Raw genomic sequence first — 21,655 nt, forward strand, 5'->3', positions numbered from 1 at the left:
TATTGTATAAAAGGATTCATATTTAATACATGTACATGTTCAATGCATAAACAAAAAATTTTTAATGTGTAATATTATTATTTAAAATTAATAAGCAATACTTGTATAATATTTTATTAATATTATTTTACTTTTTTTATACATAATTTAATGTATATTTTTATTATTTATAGTTAATATAAAAATAAACTAATTTTTAATATATCTTTTGCATATAAATAATAAAATCAAACTTTTATTTCAATGTTCAAAATATTTGCATAGTTTTATTCTTTTAAAAATTTGAATGTTAATGTTATAAATATTGATAATATTAATTATGATACCAAAATAATTTTATAATTTTTAAATAATATATGCATTTTGTTATTACTATAATATCATCTCTTTTTGTATTATTTTTAATATATGGACAAGAAGTAAGTGATGCATACTGTTACAATTGGTGGAACCATGTAGTTAACTGCACAAAGTTATGTCATGAAGAGATGAAGAACAGTAATTTTGCTTATTGTATTGATGGACTTTTTGAAAATACATGTGTTTGTTCAAATAAAGAAGTAGGAATTTTAATTTAATAAAATATATCTGGTAGAAAAATTCCTAAAAATTGTTTAATTTTTTTTTATTGTATCATTCATATGATTTTTAAAATAATTAAACTTTTTTCATTGAAAACATTTTAATGTAATTGTTTAAAAAACTATTATAATAGAATTAGTGTTTTTTTGATAGTAAAGATTTAATTTTTAATTTATAAAAATTAAAAAAAAAAAACTTTTTAGAATTTAAATACATAAAAAATTAACATTTTATTTTCATAATATATTTCAATTAATTTAATTTGTTATATCAAACACAACTATTACTTTTAAAAATATGTGAAGATCAAATTTTTGTCTTAAATAATGATATACAAAAATTAGGTCAAGATTGATGATAAAACAAAAATACTTATTAAACACTTTTTTTAAAAGAAATAAATATTGATACAATCTGAGTAACGATTTTTGAATTTTTTTTTAAAACAACAAATAAAAGCACAAAAAATATAATCATTATTATAATAATACTTTAACATAATTCCTATATATCATAAAACAAATATATAAAACTATTTAGTAAGTTTTTTTTCATGACAAAATTTATTTTTAAAAATTTTTTGTACTAAGAAAGATTTTATTTTAAACAAATAATGTAAATTTTATAACAAAAAAATATTTAAAATAAATATTAATAAATTGTAAAAAAAGTAAAAAAAACAATCTATAAAAGTTAAACAATCCTAACGTTTTATCTAATATACTTAGAAAATGAAATTTTTATTTTTTATAAATTTTTCAATTTTGCTACCAGGCTTATTTTCATGTCCCTATAATGGAGATATACACCAACCAATAGGTGATCCGAATTTTAAAATTAGAAAGAATAATATGTGTGAAAAAATTAACGGATTCATCTATTTTATTTTACATGATGATTTTTTAAATTGTTAAAAAAATCATTAAAAAAAAAAGTATATTACTCCAAGAAATAATCAAAATTAATAAAACAAAATATCATCCCAAAAATAAAGAATATCTTATTGATTTCATATAATTTTTTTATAGGTGGCCATACATAAGGACGGTTCATATAAATAGTACTTGAATAATGTGAATATCCTTTTCCGGAAATGCGATCTGAATAGAAAAAAATATCTTTCTTAGATTTCTTTTTATTTCCAAGTATAGTGTACTCAAGTGGATCCTCTACTTTTCCTTCGTTTGCTTTAGCAATTTCTTTTGCTTCCAAAAATTTATCATATCTTTGAATTCCAGTACCTTGATATTTATGTATACATCTCCTTATATTAATATAAGTAGATTCTCTTTTAGCTAATAATAGACAATTCATGTTAAAAAATATAATTAAATTTCATTATGGTAAACCTTGTTCCAATTAAAGAGTCGTTGTAGAAAACGAAAAGAAAATATATGAATTTTTTTTTTATAATTTTTGAACCTTTAATGTTGTTTAAAACTATTAAACAAATATTCTATTATTTTAAAAATGAGTCTTATGAATGAAATGATAGATAATGTTAAAAAATTAGTAAAAGAAAAACAATTTAGTGAAGCTATTATTCAGGCAGAGGTAAATTTTAGAAAAATTAATATTAAAAATTTTTTTGATGTTGTAGAGTTTATTTGGTTATCAGGTCTGTGATTACAATTTATTTATGTTCACTGCAAATGCTTATCTTCAAACTGAAAAATATGAAAAATGTTATGAAATGTTAAAAAAAGGTATTGATATGAAGCCCGAAAATAGAACAGGTTATGTTGGAATTTTAAAATTATATACAGATAAACATATATCTGGAAATGAAGAGATTAGAAAATATGTAGAAAAATTAGTAAATTTAGACTCCAAAGATCCTTTAAAAATTGAAGCTTATGAAAGAACATTAAAAAATTTATACATTGAATTACAAGATTTTGATTCTCTTAGTCAAATAATTGATAAAGATCCAATGATTGTAAAAGAATTATTCAAAGGAAATTTTTTAAGTAAAATGTCAAAGGACTTTGTAAGTACCTACATAGTCTTAATGTTAAAAAATTACATTTACCAATTTTTTTCAAAAATATTCAATAACAATGATTATTTTTTATACTGAAAAAAAGAAAAATGTACTTTTTTGACGAAAAAAAAAGATTTTTTAAATTATATTTAATAATTTTCTCGATATTTTAGTTTGTTACTTGTATTAAAAAAAGTTTGGAAAATGATGAATTGGATTTGGGAGTTGAGAAATGGTTAGAAATAAAAGAGAAAATTATTGAGTATAATATTACTTTAGAAAAGGAGGATTACTGTAAATTGATGTCTAAAATTCTTGATCATGAAGTAAAGGAGAAGCATCAGATTAGTTTAAATGTTGCTTTAGATTTAATTTCTTTTATAATCAATGAATGGTATGAATCAGAAACCATTAATATGAAGCAACTTATTAATCTTGATTCATATAACATTCAAACAGATATAGAAAATTCTAGGACTACGATGTCTTTTAGAAATGCAGTAAATTTATTGAGGGAATTTGATAATAATGACTATTTATCAAATTCAAATCTAGCTTCAAAATATTTGACACTAGCTAAAACTTCTGATGCAACTATATTTCCTTTTTCTGCCACGTTAATTTCTTTATTTTGCCTGACACACAATCATTTGACTGCCGATGATTTGATTAAGAGAACAATTTCAAATGAATCTAATTATGAAAGTCTTTTTCGTAACACATTATATTTGTGTTATGGTACATTTTTAGAATGTAAATGGTTTTTGAATAATGATGACAAGATTTTGTTACTTGATGATTCAAATCTTACAAACAAAGCAATATTTTTTTCAAGACTTTTCCAAATAGAATCATGTAGTAAAGAAGATGCAAATAAATTACTTGAAGTATCAACAAAGTCATTTTTAAATAATAAACTTGAAAAAAAATGCTTATTTGAATATTTACTAGGAAAGGTAGAATTGAAAGATGTCTTAAAAGTTCAGTCAAAAGATGTCATATCAGCTTTAGTTCCTATATTGTGCAGGAGAAGTTTTGATTTACCATCTTCAGAAATTAATAGTGTAGTGGCATCCCTTAAAAACCTTTACTCAAGTAATCCAGATCATCCATATTTGTTGTTTTGTATTGGAATGATTATTAAAAATAAACATCCACGAGAGGCATGGGGTTGTTTATCTTCAATATTTCCCAAATTATTCTTTAATTTTACTTTGACAAAAACGATGGTTGAGTTGTCGGAACGATTGGTTATACCAATAAAACAATTAGCTAATGTTATGGATTGTTATTATAAGTATGGACCTATTGATCATAATTTTATAGTAAAATATTGTAAATTACTAGCTTGTGAAAAACAATTTGAAAAATTAGAAGATTGTTTAAGTAAATATTTTAAATCTTACAAAAATTATGTCGAAATCCAGAATATAATATCATTAAAAGAATACCAACAACTACAATTGTTGTGGGTAATTAGTTATAAAAATTTAGGATTTTGTAAAAAAGCTATACAAATTATAGATCAAATTCACATCAAAAATTTGGATCTCTCAGAAGAGTGGATCATTTTGAAATTGTCATGTTATTTGCATGATAATAAATTTTTGGAAACCATAAAGTACTACGAAGAAGGGAAATTTACTTCCAAATCATCAGATAAAATCCATGGACTTGCTTTATATGCTTATTTACAATTGCTAGTTGTAACACCACCATTTTCAAAGCAAAAAATTCTTTGCCTAAAAGGGATTTATGAAATATTATACAATCTTTCAATAACATTTAAAAGTTCCTATCAATTACTTGTTTCATCAGCCAGACATTACTTCTTTTTGGAACTTGGATTTATGAATAAAAAGCTAGTTAAAGAAATAGCATTACCATTATATAATGATTTCAAAGATAATTTACAACATTATTTTATTAATCTGGCATTCAATGAAACATTATCTATAGTTAAATCAAGTTCAGAAGATGGAAAGGTTATCAGTGTAGAACATTTAAAAGAAATTGTTAGATGCCTATTAATAATGTATAATCAAGAAAAAAAAGAATTGTATTTAGAAATATCTTTAGAATGTCTAACAGCAATGGAGAAAAAAGCAGATGAATCTTTCTTGTATGAAATTCTTCTCACAAAATCAATTGTACTACTATTTTCCAAACAATTTAATAAATCAAAAGAAGTTTTAAGATGTTTAATTGAAAAAAATTTAAAAGTTATAAAACCTTGGCTTCTTCTTTTTATTATAGAAATACTTTGTGGTGAAATTGATAGTGAAAGTATTGTAACATTAGTTGAAACATGTATAAAAATGAATAATGATGATCCAATGGTTCCAATTATGGTTGTTATCATTGCTCTCAACAATTCCCAATCAAGTCATAATTTTGAATGTGAATCATGGGAATACCTATTTAGACAGGTCCTTCAAAGTTCAATAAGAGGGGAAACCTTAACAATGATTGAACTTTTTTCATTATTTAGATTAATAAAACCTAATCAATATAATGATAATGGTAGTGACAATGAAATGGAAGATTTTTGGTATGCATTTAAAAATTATATGTTAAAAAAATATATTAATTATAACAATTTGAAAGATGAAGAAGTAGGAGATTTCCTAAGAGCTTTTGCTGCTTTTCAAATTAATGATGTCAATTATAGTGATGAAATATTTAAAAATATGTTAGAAAGTGATAATAAATTATTTAAAACAATACAAACTTTCACATCAGGAGTAGTAAAATTACAATGTGGTGGTACAAAAAATGATATATTAGGTGAATTAAAAAAAGCACCATTATTAGAAAATGCAGAAGAATTTTTAAATAATTTAGATGTTATTGATAATAATCCATCTACAAATATAGGAATACTTTTAAAAGGAATTAAAGAAAATGACATAGAAATGTTTAAATCTGTATTTAAACCTAGATACGTATCATTAATTTTATCATACATTTATGCAAATAAATTGGAAGTAAATAAAGAAATATTTGAAGCTATGAAAAGTTATCCAACAAATATTTTAACACAATGTAATCCATATGATAACTTGGATGTTAAAGGAATGATTGATATAGATGGAGGATGTATAGATACAAAAGATAATTTGACAACAGAGAGTGAAGGTGATAAAGTATTACTAGAAAAAAGTTTATATCTTAAGCTAATGTATTTGAGAGAACAATATGAAATTGATTAACAAACATGTTCCAGAATGCAAAAATGATTTTGTATAAATTTTATTTCATAATTTTTTTTTGTAAAGTTAATATATAATTTTAATAATATTTTAATTACAAAAATAAATTTAACAGTATGATATCTGTTTAATTTTGACTATTTTTATTAATATTAAATAAAAAGTGAATGAAATATGTTGTACTAAAGTTATTTTTAGATATAACTATTCTATTAAAAATATAAAACTTTTTTGTTATTTAATAGTATAAATAAATGACTATTGAATGTGATAAATGATTACAGAATGGATGAAAAAGATATTTTAATACCTTCAAGATATAGGATTAATCAATATGTATAACATAAGAAAAATTGTAATAGTTTGTTTTTCAGTCAACTTATCATATACTGTTTTTTTTGTGATTATTTTATTTTATTAAAGAAGATGACAAAATTAGGTTTTGAATCTTCTATTAAATTTTTAAATAATATACTAAATTTTGGTAAAGAATATGAAGAGTTAGGTTGTTCACCTTCAACAATTCCTGGAATCATTTGTAATATAAATTATGAAACAAGAAAAATATGGTTAAGACCTAGTGAGACAAATTATTTAAACAAAAAACTTTCAAAATTATTAAATAAATGGAAAGTTAAAAATATCAAACCATTAAAAGAGGTAATGAGTGACACTTTTATAATTTGTTTTATTTTTTTTCCAGTATGAAATAGATAATAAAAATATTTATATTTATTGGAAAATTAATGACGAAATTGGAAGATGCTTTATAATCAAAAGAATAAATAAACAACCATTAATTCATTATATTGATAATGGAAAAATTGAAGAAATGTCAAATGAGATTAAAATTTTTAAAATAGATAACGACATGATTTGTGGTGATCTTGCCTATCCACTTTGTTTTGTACTAGAATATTTACCTAGTGTTTATTGTGAAAAATATGATATACCAAAAATATCAAATTTTGAAATTGAAGATTTCATTCACGTATTCATTATTAATTGTCCAGGTGATTATGTTTATGGATTTGGTACATCAAGTAAAAATACATTATCTTTGATAGAAAATAATTTTATTAAAAATTATGAAATAGGAAAAAAATTAGGAAAAGTAAAATATTTATGTAAAGGAAATGATACATATGTATCTAGTAAATCAACTATATTTCAATTTTATGAAATAATTGAAGAGTATGCTGATTGTTTTGTTATTGGAGTTCCTGATGAAAAACATATATATGTTCGTTCTATTAACCTATCAATTGGATATTTATTTTTTTTTCAATATTTAAATAAATTTTATCGTAAAGAAAAAAGTAGAAAAGAATTGAATGTTAACAAAATAGATATTAAGAATTACCGTGAAATTTATGTTTTTTATGACTCCTCAACAGATAACTTTTATCGTGTTAGTATTATAAATTATAATAATGATAAGGTTAATTGTTTTTGTATAGACCAACCAACATTAGTTTTTTCAAATATATCTAATGAACCAGATTTTTTTTGGAGATTGGTGGATTTTTTTAAATTTCCAAGATTTTTAAGTTTAGTTAAAATGGGTAGTTTTCAAGATTCTAATATTTTTCTTCACTTTAAAATGGTAAGTGGATCTAAGGCTAATGAATTAAAAGAAATTCTAAAAAGTAACAATATTGTTCAAGTCATTAAAGATAGTTGTAAGAAATTTAATCTTGTAAAACATGAAGGAAAAGATTTAATTGAAAAGTATAAAGTTAAGATAAATGAAAATTTGGATGAAAATATAAATACATCTTTTATTGATAAACCAAAAGATTTTAAAAATTTTAATTTTGGTGAATTTGGAAAATCATTGAATGCTTCATTCTGTAAAAACGGAAACATTCTTGGTAAATCATTAAAAGATGAATGTTTAAGAAAATCTAAAAGTAATGTTTACAATACATGTGACACTGAAAAAGAAATAGATTTTGATTCATTTGGAATGGTTAATTATACTAGAGATTCTAATGATGTATCAAATTATAGTTTTTATAATTTGTATCCATGTAGGGAGGAGAAGGGGGATGTTGATGTATTGATAGAAGAGTTAAATAAAATTAACAAGAATGATACATTTAGCAATCATTTTGATTCCACAATTGATCTCCCACCAAATGGAAATACTAATTTGATAAAAAAAGAAATGATTAATTTTGTTATTACAAATTTTATCAATGAAAATGAAATATATATACTTTGTAATGAGGAATTAGAATTATATTTAAAAAATTATGACATTATCAAAAAATACGATATTGTAAGTTTTTTTTCTTTTTTTCCCCATAAAACAGTATAATTTTTTTTTTTAGAAAAAACTTAAAGAGATCAAGATAGAAGATGTCTTACCATTTAACATTTATCTAATTGATTATGAAGGAGAAAGATATATAGTAAGGCTTGACATTAATTTTCTAGATATAGATAGAAAAATTTTCCTAAATAATGAAACAAAACTTTCTTTTGAATATAATAAAAAGATGAAAATATATGAATATCCTCATGAAATTCTACTCCTTCCTAACATAAATTCAAAAAAAGTTTCTTTATCAAAATCATTTTGTGATTATTATCAACATTTGGATATTTATGATAAAAAGACTGCAATTGACTATCTCAAAAGTATGATTCCACCATTTAAAAAGTTTATCAATATTCTTGGAATGATTGAAATAGGTAATGCAAATAATAAACAAATTTTAAACATGTCAATACTAGATGGAGATAATATCAGTGAAAAATTTCAAAGATATTGTAGAGAGTTGTATAGTAAAGAAAAAAATAATTTTACTAAAAATTAAATATTGTTTTTAATTTTTTAATATCTTACATATCTTTTTTTTTTATTGTGGGTTATTATTTTTTTATTATTTTATATATATTTACTAACAAATAAAAAAATTTTTTCTTTAAAAAAAAGAATAAAAGACAATAGTATAAAAATTATATTTTTTTTTTAAAAATATGTATTAATTATTATATCATATTAACTTAAATATGTTGTTTATATAAAATATAGGATGTCTTTTAAAGTCACTGAAGTATTGGATTAATAGAAAATAAAATAAAAAAGTGTTTGAAAATTTTTTAAAAATTTGAATAAATATATAGTGATTTGAATATTTGATAGTTGATAAACAGTAAAAAAATTTTTAGAAAAATTTTTTTCGCATAAATAACGAAAATTATCATATAAAAAAAATAAAAATAAAATTAAGAAAATTGGTAGTAGATTTTTTAATAAAATTTTTTTAAAAAAAATTGTTTTTATTTTATTACAATTTTAGAGGTATAATCAGAAATCTAGAAAATTTTCTGCTAATTTCTGAATCTTTGAAAATAATAATGTCATAGCTGTAAAAATTAATTCTCTAGACCTACTTTTGAATAGAAATTGAATGAAACTGGTCCCATCTTTATAGGACAATTATTTGCTGAGATATAGAAAAGTCGAGAACAATGAATATTTAAGAAAAAATTCAGCCCTTGGTCATATCTCGCTTCAAAAAAAAGATAAATACAAGCAGATTTCTGTAATCATATTCAAATGAGTTTTCAAGTGGGATCTACCTTCAAAATTTTTTTATATCTTTAAGTGCTTGCGAGATATAAAAAAATGATGACAATGGATTACGCGCGAAAAAATACCAAGCATAGTATTTCAAGAACGGTTGAAAATTTAAAAAAGTTTTCAACGTAAGGTATACCTTAAATTGTAAAAGAAGCTCAGCGCATCTGGTTTCTTGTTTCTGTGACTTCATTAACCTGAGTTATCGCTAGTTTCTTTAAATTTTTTTTTAAACATATTTCTTATCATATCTTCATTTTTAGAAGTCCTATGAAGATGTGAATAAGCTCAATGAATTTCTCGTAAAAAATTGATCTAGAAAAAAGTATTTATTTTTAAAATTCACAATATTATCATAAAAATCATGATTTAAAAAAAATATCCACAACTTCGCCCCTCAACTTTGAATCCCTATAACTCCTGAAGTTTCAATTTTCGAATATTGTTGATTATATTCAAAATTCATCCCGTTTCATAGGGCTATCGAATGTATATAGTTGCATATTCAAATTCCAAAAAAAGTTGTTTTTCTTTGTTCACATTTTTAGTGGTAAAATCAGAAATCTAGAAAATTTTCAGCCAATTTTTATATCTCTGAAAATAATAATGTTACAGCTATGAAAATTAATATTCTAGACCAATTTTTGAAAAGAAATCGAAGGAAATTAGTCCCATATTCATAGGACAAATAGTTTCTGAGATACTGAAAAGTCGAGAACAATGAATATTTTAGAAAAATTTCCGCCCTTGGTCATATCTTGCTCCAGAATGAAGATAAATATAAGCAGATTTCTGCAATCGTTTTCTTATGAGTTTTTAAATAGGGTCTACCTTCAAAATTTTTTTATAACTTAAACCACTTTCGAGATATAAAAAAATGATGACAATGAATTACGCGCGAAAAAGTACCAAGCATAATATTTCAAGAACGGTTGAAAATTTGAAAATCTTTTCAACGAATGGTATACTTTAAATTATGAAAGAAACCCAGCGCATCAAATTTCATAGACCTGTGACCTCATTAACTTGAGTTATCACTAAATTCTTAAAACTTTTTTTAAAATATATTTCTTATCATAACTTTATTTTTAGAAGTCCTATAAAGATGAAAATAGGCTTAATGAATTTCTCATAAAAAAATAATCTCGAATAAAGTATTTTTTTTCAAAATTTACAATATTATCATAAAAATCGAGATTTAAAAAAAATATTCCACAATTTCGCCCTTCAACTTTGAATCCTTATAACTCCTGAAGTTTCAATTTTTGAATATTGTTGATTATATTCAAAATTCATCCTGTTTCAAGGGCTATCAAATGACTATAGTAGCATATTCAAATTCCAAAAAAAGTTGTTTTTTTTAATTTTTTATAAAAAAAATTTTTTTATTACTTATTTTTCTTTTTTTCTTTATTATTTTAGTATAAAAATTTTTTATTAAATCAACATTGTAATTTAAAAAAAAAATACATAATTATATTATTCAAATATTTAAAATAAATTTCTAGAACGTCAGTGACTCTAAAATTAAGCCAAAATATATATTTATATATATATTTGTTTTTTATTTTTGTACAATAATTATTTATGTCAATAGTATGAATCATTATTTTTGGTGTATTTTGTTAATTATTTTTGTACTTAGTATTGATGATTTAATTAACTCAAAATCATTAAATAATATTGAAAAAAGTTATAAATTTGATTTAAATAAAGTTATATATATTTTAAAGAATTCAATTGATGAAAATATAGAACCATGTGTTGATTTTTATCAATTTTCCTGTGGAAATTGGTTAAAGAATCATAAAAATATAAATAAACATATGTTTAATAATGATATCATACTTGAAAATTATAATGAAAATCTTGTTATTGGTATGTTTTATGATAAATAATTTTATAATTATTAAATAATAGAACGCCTCTCAAATAATTTATCATATAATTCATCAAGTATCAAAAAAGTAAAAATAGTTTATAAAAGATGTTTAGAAAATAAAATATCAAAAAATAATATTTTTAAAAGAGAATGTTTAAAATTTTTAAAAAAGAATATGATGTATGGTGTGGATGGATTATTTATTCATGATTATATAAGTGAATATAATAGAAGCTTAATTATAGATATAGTCAAATATTTAAAAATTTCATTTAAAGAAATATTTAGTAGGCAGTATTCAATGAATATAAATAAACTTGATTATGTGTTAAAAAAATTAAATACCATGAAATTTTTTATTGGTTATAGTAACATAACGAAAAATTTAACAAATCTTGATAAATATTATAGTACTTTAAATATTAATGATAATGATACATTTAAAGAAATTTTAATTAAATTAAATATCCATAAAAAGTATATTGAAAATAAAGAAATATTTAAAAATGATATTTATTATGAATCTACTATTGATGCCTCAGCATCATATAATTTTGAAGAAAATAAAATATATATTAATGCAGGATATATGAATTTACCATTTTATGATATCAATTTGATAAGTTCAATAAATTTTGGTAGTATTGGTTTTATATTAGGACATGAAATGGCTCATGCTTTTGATAATTTTGGAATAAATTATAATAATAAATGGAATAATAATTTAAATGATAATATATATGATGATAAAATTAAATGCTTTATATATCAGTATGATAAATATATTTCATTAAAAACAAATAAGAAAATTAATGGTTTAAGAACATTAAATGAAAATTTAGCTGATAATGTAGGTTTAGAAGTAGCAGTTAAGGCATACATTAAATATATTAATTATAATAAATTAGATGAACCATCAATTCCAGGATATGAAAAATATAATAAACTACAATTATTTTATATAGCATTTGGTCAGACACATTGTTCATATATGTCATATATAAATGAATTGAAACAAATTGAGAAAGGACTACATTCTATTGAATATTATCGTGTTATTGGAACAATATCAAATCAGGAAAATTTTCATAAATCTTTTCATTGTAATAATACATTACCAATGAATCCAATAAATAAATGCAAATTTTGGAATTAAATGTATTATTTTTTTTTTAACAATTTGTACTATATGATGTTAAATGTTATGTCTTCTTTAATTTATTTTATTTTATTTTTTTTTTATTTTAAATATTTATTTTAAAAAAGAGACATAAAATACAACCTTTTCCATACAGAAAATTTAGTATACATTCTTGAGTTTATTTATATTAATACTTTGATAATAACTAACATAGAAATAAGAATATTTTTATACATTAGTTAATGTTTATATAAGCTAATTAACATATTTATTTATACCTGCTAGAAACGATATTTTATTTTTATATTATTTAAAGGATAGATGTATGAGAAATGCCTAGATGGCTAATATAATATAATAATAATAATAAATAAAATAAAAGTATTCTTTTTTATTTTTATAAATGTATATATATATATGTCATTACTTACATTTTATATTTATTAAAACAAATTGTATTTCCTTTCTTTTTAATAAAAAAAAAAATAAATTGATTTATAATGGTAAAGTATCATTTAACATATTCTCTGCTTTTATTTTTAATTGTTTAAATATATTTTTATACGAATTATCTTTTTGAGAAATAAAATATTTTATATTTTTAATTGATTTGTTTATAAAATAATTTTTTAATATAATTTATAAAGTAAAAATTTTTATTATAATTTTATATTTTAGTATACTATCTACATTTTTTAAAACATGAATGACTACATAAATCAAACATCTATTGAATCTTTTGAAACACGAAGACAAAGAATAGCTAATGAATTTTATCAAAAAGTTAGACAAGGTATGTATTTATAATTTTTTTTTACAATCATTTTTTTTTATTAAAAAAATTATATTTTTAGCTATTGAAGAGAATAATGATAATATTTATATAAATAATAGAATTAAAAAGATTACAGCAATTGAAACTGTCAGAAATAATGATGAAATTATGAATATTATTTTAAGAAATATACCTAGTTTTAAAGATAGATTACATATTCAATTATCATGTAAACATTTTTATTCATTATGTAATAATGGTCGTTCATATCTTCCTCAATTTGAGTATGAAAAATATACAAAAGAAGTTTTATGTGTTAAAAATTATAATGATGAATTTATAACATTCTTAGATGGGACTGTAACATTTCATATACCAATTTTTAACGATGACATCCTATCGATGTTAAATGAATCAAAAAATAAAGTACAAACATTTTTATCATTATCAAATGCTTTAGTTTTTAGTAGACTTCCTAATACATATTTTGATTTTTTTAATGGTGTAGGAAGTTTTTTAAATATAAAGGTACTTAGTTTAACAATAGAATATTTAAACTCTGAAACTATAAAATTTTTTAAAATACTTTCAAATATAAAATCACATACATTATATTTAGCAATTTTAAATGGTGATAGAGATTTAAATTTTGATTTATTAGTATCAAATAATGATTTAAAAATTTCAAAAACTATTAAACATATGTATTATCAAAGAGGAAGACATTTTTTAGAAGTAGTATTACATTTACTTAAAAGTTGTAATATAGAACAACTTGAAACATTAGAATTTCCACATATTGGTAAACCACATAATATTAATGAAGAAAATTTATTCTTACAATTTTTACCATATGTTAAAAATATAAAGTTTAATGAAACTATTTCTAAACAAGATTATTCCTCTCAACATTTTAAAGATTTTTTTGCTTCAACTACCATATTTAAAGATCCCAAAGTAACATTAAGATATCAAATAAATATAAGGTTTTCTGATGCAGAATTTGGTCGCTATTATGAAAGTTTAACCAGAAATAGTACTCGAATTGATAATGAGAGTACTAGACAAAATATTGAAGCTGGTTACATATCAATAACTAATTTATGTCTTGGAAATATTTTATTTTATGACACAAATTCTAAATTATCTGATGAAGAGTTATCAGCTTTCGCAAATGATTTATTAAAAATGAAGAATTTGAAAACAATACAAACAAGATTTTTAACATTTAGTTCCCCTAATCATTTCACCTATTTTTGTAGATCATTAAATAGAAATATAGAAAATATTAAATTAGAAAAATGTTCATATATGTCTATACATCATTTGGAGGAGATAGCAAGAAATTGCAAATATGTTAAAAATTTAATATTAGAAGAGGTTACCTCTGAAACAATAACATTAAATTCTATAAATTTATTATTTAAAAATTTAATTGGTCTTCAAATTAATTTTGATAGTTGTTATGATGTTTCTAAAATTATTAATGACTTAACAAAAAGAGATGAAGACGGTGTTTTAAAAGTAGCCTGGTCACAACTTCATTTTCTTAATATTAATTGTGCCTATCCAAAAAGTAATGAAAGATATATATTACAACAGTTGGCTAAAAATACCCCAAGAAAATGTGGTCAACTATTAATTCAGTATTTGAAACCATCAATTTGTGTTAAAGAATATGTTTTAAGAATTATCATGCAACGTAGTACATTATCATGTACTAAATTTAAAAGTTCTTTTGCAAAAACCTATCTTTTAGGTTGAAATTTTGATTTCACCATTTCTTAAAAAAAAATAGTATTTTCTTACGATCATATTTGTAATTTATATAATATATTTTACTAATTTATGTGATAACATTACAAAAAAAAAGTTTTATTTAATATTTTAACAATCTATATTTCTAAATATTTTAAACATAAAAGTTTTGACAATTTGTTTAACAAAAATATTTCTATTACAACATTTTATTTCTAACAATTTTTTTTTCTTTTAAATTATATGATAAAATTTGTATTGTTGTAAAATAATTTATTTTAAATAAATCGCCTACTATACCATTAGCAATTACAATTATTTCTATATTCTTTTTTAATGTTATCAGTTGTCAGGACAACACTATATATATACTTTTTCTGATATAAAATTATTTAAAAATTATTATTTAATTTCTTTTTACATGTTTTATTAATAAAAAATATATACTTATATATTAATTTTAAAATAAATATAGGGAAAGGGAGCTGGTCTTTTATGTTATTTAATAAATTTATTTTTATCAATAAAAATTTTTATCATTTGTAAAAATCAAGTATAAAAAAGTAATCATTAATAGTTTTGTTATTATAATATAAAAAATTAACAAAAGCTTAATAAAATTTAAAATAATTTTATAAAAATAATATAGTAATTGTGTTAAAAGAGTAAGATTCAAATTATTAGTATAAAAATATTTTATTTTTCATGTACTTTAGTTATTTTTCAATTTGTTTTCTGTTATCTTAATAAAAGTTAAATAGTCATTACAGATATAAAAACATTAGTTTAAATTATTTTTATTTAAAAAAAACAACTCAAAATTAATAATAAAAGTTGTAATCTTTGATTACGATCTTTTTTTAAAGTACTTTTGTTTTATAATACTATTACAATAAATAAAAAATATTTTTTTTTATCTTTTTTCATCAAATTAAAAATTAATGTATGAAATATGTACATTTGACTTTAAGAATATTCAAATTATTTTTTATTTATAATGTTTAAATTATCTTAAAAATAATAATTTCATTAATTTATTTTTTAAATCAAATTACTAATATGTGTTACGGTTATGACTCTTATTATGGAACACCAGTTGTTGCTTCTCCAGTAGTTGCTTCACCAGTTGTTGCTACTCCAGTAATGCATGGAAGTCCAGTGGTTGCTACACCTGTAGTTACTCCAGTTGTTGCAGGAAATCCTTATGGACCACCAATATTTTAATCGAATGGAAAAAAATTGTGCCTTTTTTTTAAACAAATTATTCTCAAGAAGTATTACTAATTTTTTTTTACGATCATTTATAGAAAATAACAATATCTAACCATATATTTATTTCTTTTTTTATTTTAATGTCAACTTTTAATTTGTAATTAACATATTAATAAAATATCTTTAAAATAATAAATTGACATATCTTAATATTTAAATGATAAAGAATAAAATGTCATGAGCAAAATTTAAATGTTTAAAGGTTCATTGACATTTAAAAAAGTTATGTAAAAATAAATATTAATAATTTTTTTTTAAATTTATAATACAACATATTTACAGTAACCTTATATTAACATGTGAAAAAGAAAAAAAAATTTTCCATCATGTTGAAAGACACCAACGTAAATTTCATATTTTAAAAATAAAAAAAAAGTCAACATTCAAATTTGTTCTTATTTAAAAAAAATTATTTTATAAAAATTTGCCTCTAAAAAAGTTATTTACAGTTTTTAAAAAAATTAATATAAAGTATAAATAACTTGAATTCAAAAAAAAAAAATTGTTAGTGAAATTATGTATACTTTCTTTTCAGATATAATTTAGTGCCTTTAAATTATGTTAATTGTATAATACAATTGAAGCGTTTAAGACAAATGTTATAACAATAATTAAATTTATTCATCATTCTTTATTTTTCCTTGAATAAAAGCGCTATAATTTTTTCTTTTTTTATGTTTAGAAAAACCAAGAATAAAAAAATATTTTAAAATGACAGTAGAATGTTGATAAAAAATTTATCAACACTATTGCGAAATTTAAGCGCAAAGTAATATAAAAAAATAGTTGGATTTTGGTCATTAAAATGATTTAATCTTTTTATCTAAGTAAAAATTCTTCTAAAAATACTACCAATTTTCAATTATATTATGAATATGTTTCAATTGTGTAGTAATTATATTTTTTTTATCAAGAAAAAACAATTTACAAAAAAATAATATGAAACTTTTGTTAAAATCCTTTATATAGATAAAGAAAAAAACTAGATAAAGATAAAAATATGTTTAAATTAATTTTTTATTTTTTAAATTAGTTTATACCAAAAGTGATTAATAACTGAGTTGGTCCTGCAAAGAAAATAATAGCCTTGGAAACTTAACGTACCCCTCTATGTATATTATTAATTTTCCATGCAAATTAAAAATTTCATTATAGCAATATTTTTCTATATAATGTATAAAACATTCTTCTACAAGTTCATTTCCGACTAATTAATTTGTCATACTAAGTAAATTTTTTTTCAAATATTGTGCATTGATTGTTGTTTCGTTTATCAATACACAATTTATTTACAAATTGATGGGATAATATTTATTAATTTTAATATTATTTTAGAATCAACAATGTCATATCGTTCAGGATTTGCAAAAACGTTGAGACAAATTTCCAGTATTTCATTAAAATCTACTCGTCCACTAACAATAAGAACATTGACATATTTTAATAAAAATTTACAACTTTCAAACACTATAAAGCCTGTTCTTTATAATGAACATTCAAGAAATATTCATTTGTCTCCAATTTTTCTTTCTGAAACTGTCGTAATTGAGGGACCTGCATTTGCTGAGTCTATCTCTGAAGGTGATATCAGATGGATTAAGGCAGTTGGAGATTTTGTAAATGAGGATGATTTAGTTGCAGAAATTGAAACAGATAAGACATCAGTTGAAGTTCCTGCTCCTAGAGCTGGAACTATCGTAAAGTTTTTAGTTCAAGATGGTGAAAAAGTTGGACCAAAGCAAAAACTTTATGAACTTCAACCTGGTAATGCTAGTGATACTGCCCCAGCTTCTAAAAAGGAAGAAGCTCCTGTTAAAGAAAAAGCTGCCCCAACTAAAAAAGAAGAGGAACCTAAAGAGGTTAAAAATATTCAGGATACTTTTGTAAAGTCTAATGCTGGTACTATTCCTAAATCTGCTCCTATTACCTCAAAACCATCCTCAACACCAATGTCAAGTGTAAATGTTTCTGGAATTGAGATTAACAAACTTCCATCTGGAGTTACATCTGAACAATCTGTATCAGGATCAAGAGAAGAATTTAGAGTTAAAATGAATAGAATGAGACTTAGAACAGCAGAAAGATTGAAGAATTCACAAAATGAAAATGCAAGTTTGACAACATTTAATGAAATTGATATGTCAAATGTTATGGAAATGAGATCCAAATATCAACAACTTTTTACTAAAAAACATGGTATTAAACTTGGTCTTATGTCTCCATTTATCAAAGCATCAGCATATGCTCTTACAAATCAACCAATCGTAAATGCTGTTATTGATCAAGGGGATATTGTTTACCGCAAATTTATAGATATTTCTGTAGCTGTTGCCACCCCAAAAGGTCTTGTTGTACCTGTTATAAGAAATGTTGAAGGAATGAATTATGCTGATATCGAATATACTTTATTTAAATTAGGTGAAAAGGTAATTTATTTTTTTTTTTGTAGATAAAAAAAATTTAATTTAATATTTATTAGGCTCGTGAAAATAAGATTGCTGTTGAAGATATGGAAGGTGGTACTTTTACTATTTCTAATGGAGGTGTATATGGATCACTTTTCGGAACACCAATTATTAACCCACCACAATGTGCAATCTTAGGTATGCATGGAATTTTTGATAAACCAGTAGCTGTAAATGGAAAAGTTGAAATTCGTCCTATCATGACTGTTGCCCTTACATATGATCACAGACTTATTGATGGAAGAGAGGCTGTTACCTTCTTAAAAACTATCAAATCATCAGTCGAAGATCCAAGAGTTATGCTTATGAATCTTTAGGATTTTAGTGAAACAAAATAACATAATTTAGTTTTTGATTTCTTCGATTAGGACAGAAATTGATACTCAATTGAAGTAAAAGTAGAATCAATTTTTTTTTTACATATTATAAAATTTTTAAATACTATAAGTACTGAAATGTTTTAACTTCAAAATAGTTCTTATAAAAAAGTTTACGATTAATGAAAATAAATTAGCATTGTATATTTTTTTTCTTTAATTTTTTGTTAATAAAGAATTATTTTGAATTTCCGGAAGATAAAGTATAGATAATCGGAGTTTATAAAATTTTAACTTTTTTATAAATGTTCTACAAAGATGAGATTTAAATATAAAAGTTTTTTACCTTAGAATCTATAAGCGTGTAGTTAGATTTTTTTATTACTTAGAAGTTTAAGTTTGACAAAAACTTTTTTAAAAAAAAACATTAGTAGTTAATTAACATTAATTAAAAAAACACAATATAAATTAATAACAAATGTAAATTTATTTTTACAGAAAAATTATAAAGTGTACAAAATAATTTTCTACATTAAAAATAGAAAACAGTTAAAATATAAAAATTCATTAATTTAAAATAATAAAATAATGTATTTTAGAATTTTTATAGTGTTTTAACTTTATAAATTCCATTATTAAAAGCTAGTATAGCTTCTTTTCATAGCTGAAATATTTTTAGAAAAATTTATTTTAATAAAACTTACGAATAAAGTGAATGCGGAGCACCTTCTTGCATAGAACTAGTAGTTCTTCTCTCAAATTTAACGGTACCTTCATGAACACCTTTATGTAAATCATATATTGTTTTGACTCCACAGTTATGCAAGGAAACTTTGCAACCCATATACAAAAATGGAATGAATGTATGAAGAGAACCACGATCTCTCATTGTTGCAGAGACACCTTGAGCAACACGAATTTTGTCTTTTTCATTGGCATAATAACGATCTTGAGCAGCAGCATTAGCCTCCATAGCATCAATTGATCCCATACCACGGTATTTTTTTAATCTAACACCAGATGGACTCCAGAAATATTCTCCTGGTGCTTCTGTTGCACCTGCCAATAAACCACCCATCATAACAGTATTTGCTCCAAGAGCTAATGCTTTTGTAATACAACCAACATCACGTATACCACCATCTGCAATAATTGGAATCTTACGTTGTTTAGCATAACGAGCAACATTATAGACTGCTGTACCTTGTGCTCTTCCAACTGCACAAACTTCTTGAGTTATACAAATAGATCCAGATCCCATACCAACACGTAAAGCATCAGCTCCAGCATCAATAAGTATCTTAGCTTGTTTCATTGTAACAACATTTCCAGCAACAACCTGTGGCCATTTTGGATACTTTTTTTTAATTTCTTTTATTAAATTAACTTGATAGACAGATGAACCATTTGAAGAATCCTATAAAATTACATTAAAATTATAAATATTTTCTTACAATAATAATAACATCAACACCAGCTTTAGCTAATTTATCAATTTGATTAATAGATCCTTCTCGAGTATTGACAGCAGCCCCAACCATTAATCTTCCTTTATGATCATAAGAAGAAAGAGGAAAATCTCTTGATTTTTTTAAATCAGTTCTAGCAATTAGAGCTGTCAACTCTCCCTTACTATTAACAATTGGTAATTTACTTTTTTTTTCATTTTCAAGAGTTTTATATGCTTCTTCAATTTTAAAACCTTCAGATCCTATAATTAATCTTTCAATTGGTACCATTATATCTTTAATAAATGTGTTTGGTGCATCTTTTTCAGGAAGAAAATCAATATCACGAGAAGTTACCAATCCAAGAAGTTTTCCACCAACTTCTCCTGTAGAAGTTACTGGAGTTCCTGTAAATCCATATTTAACTTTTATTCTAAGAAGATCATGAACTGTATCAGTTGGTTTAATACATTGTGGTTCAGTTATAAAACCTTGTTTATATCTCTAAAAAAAAATAATATAAAAATATTAATCTAAAAAATTACTAACTTTAACTTTCAAAACTTCTTGTAACTGTCCATCAGGAGAACTAAAATTTCCATGAATTATACCAATACCACCCTGTAAAGCCATTCCAATAGCCATTTCAGCCTCTGTCACAGTATCCATTGGTGAAGAAATAAAAGGTGTTTTTAAATTTATTAATCTTGTAAATTGTGTATTTAATTTAACATCACTTAAGGGAAAATTAACAAAGTTAGGTAACATTAATATATCATTATATGTCAAACCATTTTGAACTTCAAATAATTCTTTAATTGTAAGACCATCATTTTCAACATCAAAATTTTCCTCATTATCTGGTTTAAACATAACAGAATCCATTATATATACACAATTAAAAAACTTCTACAAAATAATTATCTAAAAAAGTTTTAAAAACATTAAAAATATTCTGACAAGAAAAAAAATGGATAATGCATCTAAGGTCAAATTATCGATAAATGTTCCTATTCCAATGAATGCGAGGTATAAAAATAATAAATGGCAGTTAATAAAAATTGTATGATAAAGATAAATATAAGCTTATATATAACTAAAGTTTTGATAGTGTAACTTATAAATATTACACTACATCTATATTTATTTATATATTTTATTATTGTTTAATTAAAAAGTTATCCATGACATTTTAGAAAATTTTAAAAAATTAAAAAAATATTTATT

General features: G+C 22.2%; 9 protein-coding genes across 9 annotated transcripts; 7 read left to right on the plus strand and 2 right to left on the minus strand.

The window, feature by feature from the left end:
• Positions 1 to 459: 459 nt before the first annotated feature.
• On the minus strand, positions 460 to 1,896 carry SRAE_1000235200 (Hypothetical protein; the record flags this gene model as incomplete). Its single annotated transcript, XM_024649417.1, has 2 exons — positions 460 to 603; positions 1,621 to 1,896. The coding sequence occupies 2 exons, from the start codon at positions 1,894 to 1,896 to the stop codon at positions 460 to 462; spliced, it is 420 nt and encodes a 139-aa protein (XP_024503297.1).
• A 156-nt stretch (positions 1,897 to 2,052) lies between these two features.
• Positions 2,053 to 2,864, plus strand: SRAE_1000235300 (Tetratricopeptide-like helical domain and Tetratricopeptide repeat-containing domain and Tetratricopeptide repeat-containing protein; the record flags this gene model as incomplete). Its single annotated transcript, XM_024649419.1, has 4 exons — positions 2,053 to 2,136; positions 2,183 to 2,572; positions 2,740 to 2,761; positions 2,851 to 2,864. 4 exons carry the CDS (start codon positions 2,053 to 2,055, stop codon positions 2,862 to 2,864), a joined length of 510 nt encoding a protein of 169 aa, XP_024503298.1.
• A 4-nt stretch (positions 2,865 to 2,868) lies between these two features.
• On the plus strand, positions 2,869 to 5,778 carry SRAE_1000235400 (Hypothetical protein; the record flags this gene model as incomplete). The annotated part of the gene is made up of 1 exon (XM_024649420.1): positions 2,869 to 5,778. The coding sequence occupies one exon, from the start codon at positions 2,869 to 2,871 to the stop codon at positions 5,776 to 5,778; it is 2,910 nt and encodes a 969-aa protein (XP_024503299.1).
• A 426-nt stretch (positions 5,779 to 6,204) lies between these two features.
• On the plus strand, positions 6,205 to 7,253 carry SRAE_1000235500 (Hypothetical protein; the record flags this gene model as incomplete). Its single annotated transcript, XM_024649421.1, has 3 exons — positions 6,205 to 6,438; positions 6,482 to 7,189; positions 7,239 to 7,253. The coding sequence occupies 3 exons, from the start codon at positions 6,205 to 6,207 to the stop codon at positions 7,251 to 7,253; spliced, it is 957 nt and encodes a 318-aa protein (XP_024503300.1).
• Positions 7,254 to 7,339: 86 nt separating this feature from the next.
• SRAE_1000235600 (Hypothetical protein) lies at positions 7,340 to 8,603 on the plus strand (the record flags this gene model as incomplete). The annotated part of the gene is made up of 2 exons (XM_024649422.1): positions 7,340 to 8,062; positions 8,115 to 8,603. The coding sequence occupies 2 exons, from the start codon at positions 7,340 to 7,342 to the stop codon at positions 8,601 to 8,603; spliced, it is 1,212 nt and encodes a 403-aa protein (XP_024503301.1).
• A 2,995-nt stretch (positions 8,604 to 11,598) lies between these two features.
• SRAE_1000235700 (Phosphate-regulating neutral endopeptidase) lies at positions 11,599 to 12,408 on the plus strand (the record flags this gene model as incomplete). Its single annotated transcript, XM_024649423.1, has 1 exon — positions 11,599 to 12,408. The coding sequence occupies one exon, from the start codon at positions 11,599 to 11,601 to the stop codon at positions 12,406 to 12,408; it is 810 nt and encodes a 269-aa protein (XP_024503302.1).
• A 687-nt stretch (positions 12,409 to 13,095) lies between these two features.
• On the plus strand, positions 13,096 to 14,932 carry SRAE_1000235800 (Hypothetical protein; the record flags this gene model as incomplete). The annotated part of the gene is made up of 2 exons (XM_024649424.1): positions 13,096 to 13,186; positions 13,248 to 14,932. 2 exons carry the CDS (start codon positions 13,096 to 13,098, stop codon positions 14,930 to 14,932), a joined length of 1,776 nt encoding a protein of 591 aa, XP_024503303.1.
• Positions 14,933 to 15,985: 1,053 nt separating this feature from the next.
• SRAE_1000235900 (Dihydrolipoyllysine-residue succinyltransferase component of 2-oxoglutarate dehydrogenase complex, mitochondrial) lies at positions 15,986 to 18,980 on the plus strand (the record flags this gene model as incomplete). The annotated part of the gene is made up of 3 exons (XM_024649425.1): positions 15,986 to 16,079; positions 17,534 to 18,624; positions 18,678 to 18,980. 3 exons carry the CDS (start codon positions 15,986 to 15,988, stop codon positions 18,978 to 18,980), a joined length of 1,488 nt encoding a protein of 495 aa, XP_024503304.1.
• A 642-nt stretch (positions 18,981 to 19,622) lies between these two features.
• Positions 19,623 to 21,313, minus strand: SRAE_1000236000 (Inosine-5'-monophosphate dehydrogenase 1; the record flags this gene model as incomplete). Its single annotated transcript, XM_024649426.1, has 4 exons — positions 19,623 to 19,644; positions 19,685 to 20,397; positions 20,435 to 20,932; positions 20,978 to 21,313. The coding sequence occupies 4 exons, from the start codon at positions 21,311 to 21,313 to the stop codon at positions 19,623 to 19,625; spliced, it is 1,569 nt and encodes a 522-aa protein (XP_024503305.1).
• Between the last annotated feature and the right edge of the window lie 342 nt (positions 21,314 to 21,655).

Source organism: Strongyloides ratti (genome assembly GCF_001040885.1).
Source record: "Strongyloides ratti genome assembly S_ratti_ED321, chromosome : 1".
In the NCBI taxonomy this organism is placed as follows: domain Eukaryota; kingdom Metazoa; phylum Nematoda; class Chromadorea; order Rhabditida; family Strongyloididae; genus Strongyloides; species Strongyloides ratti.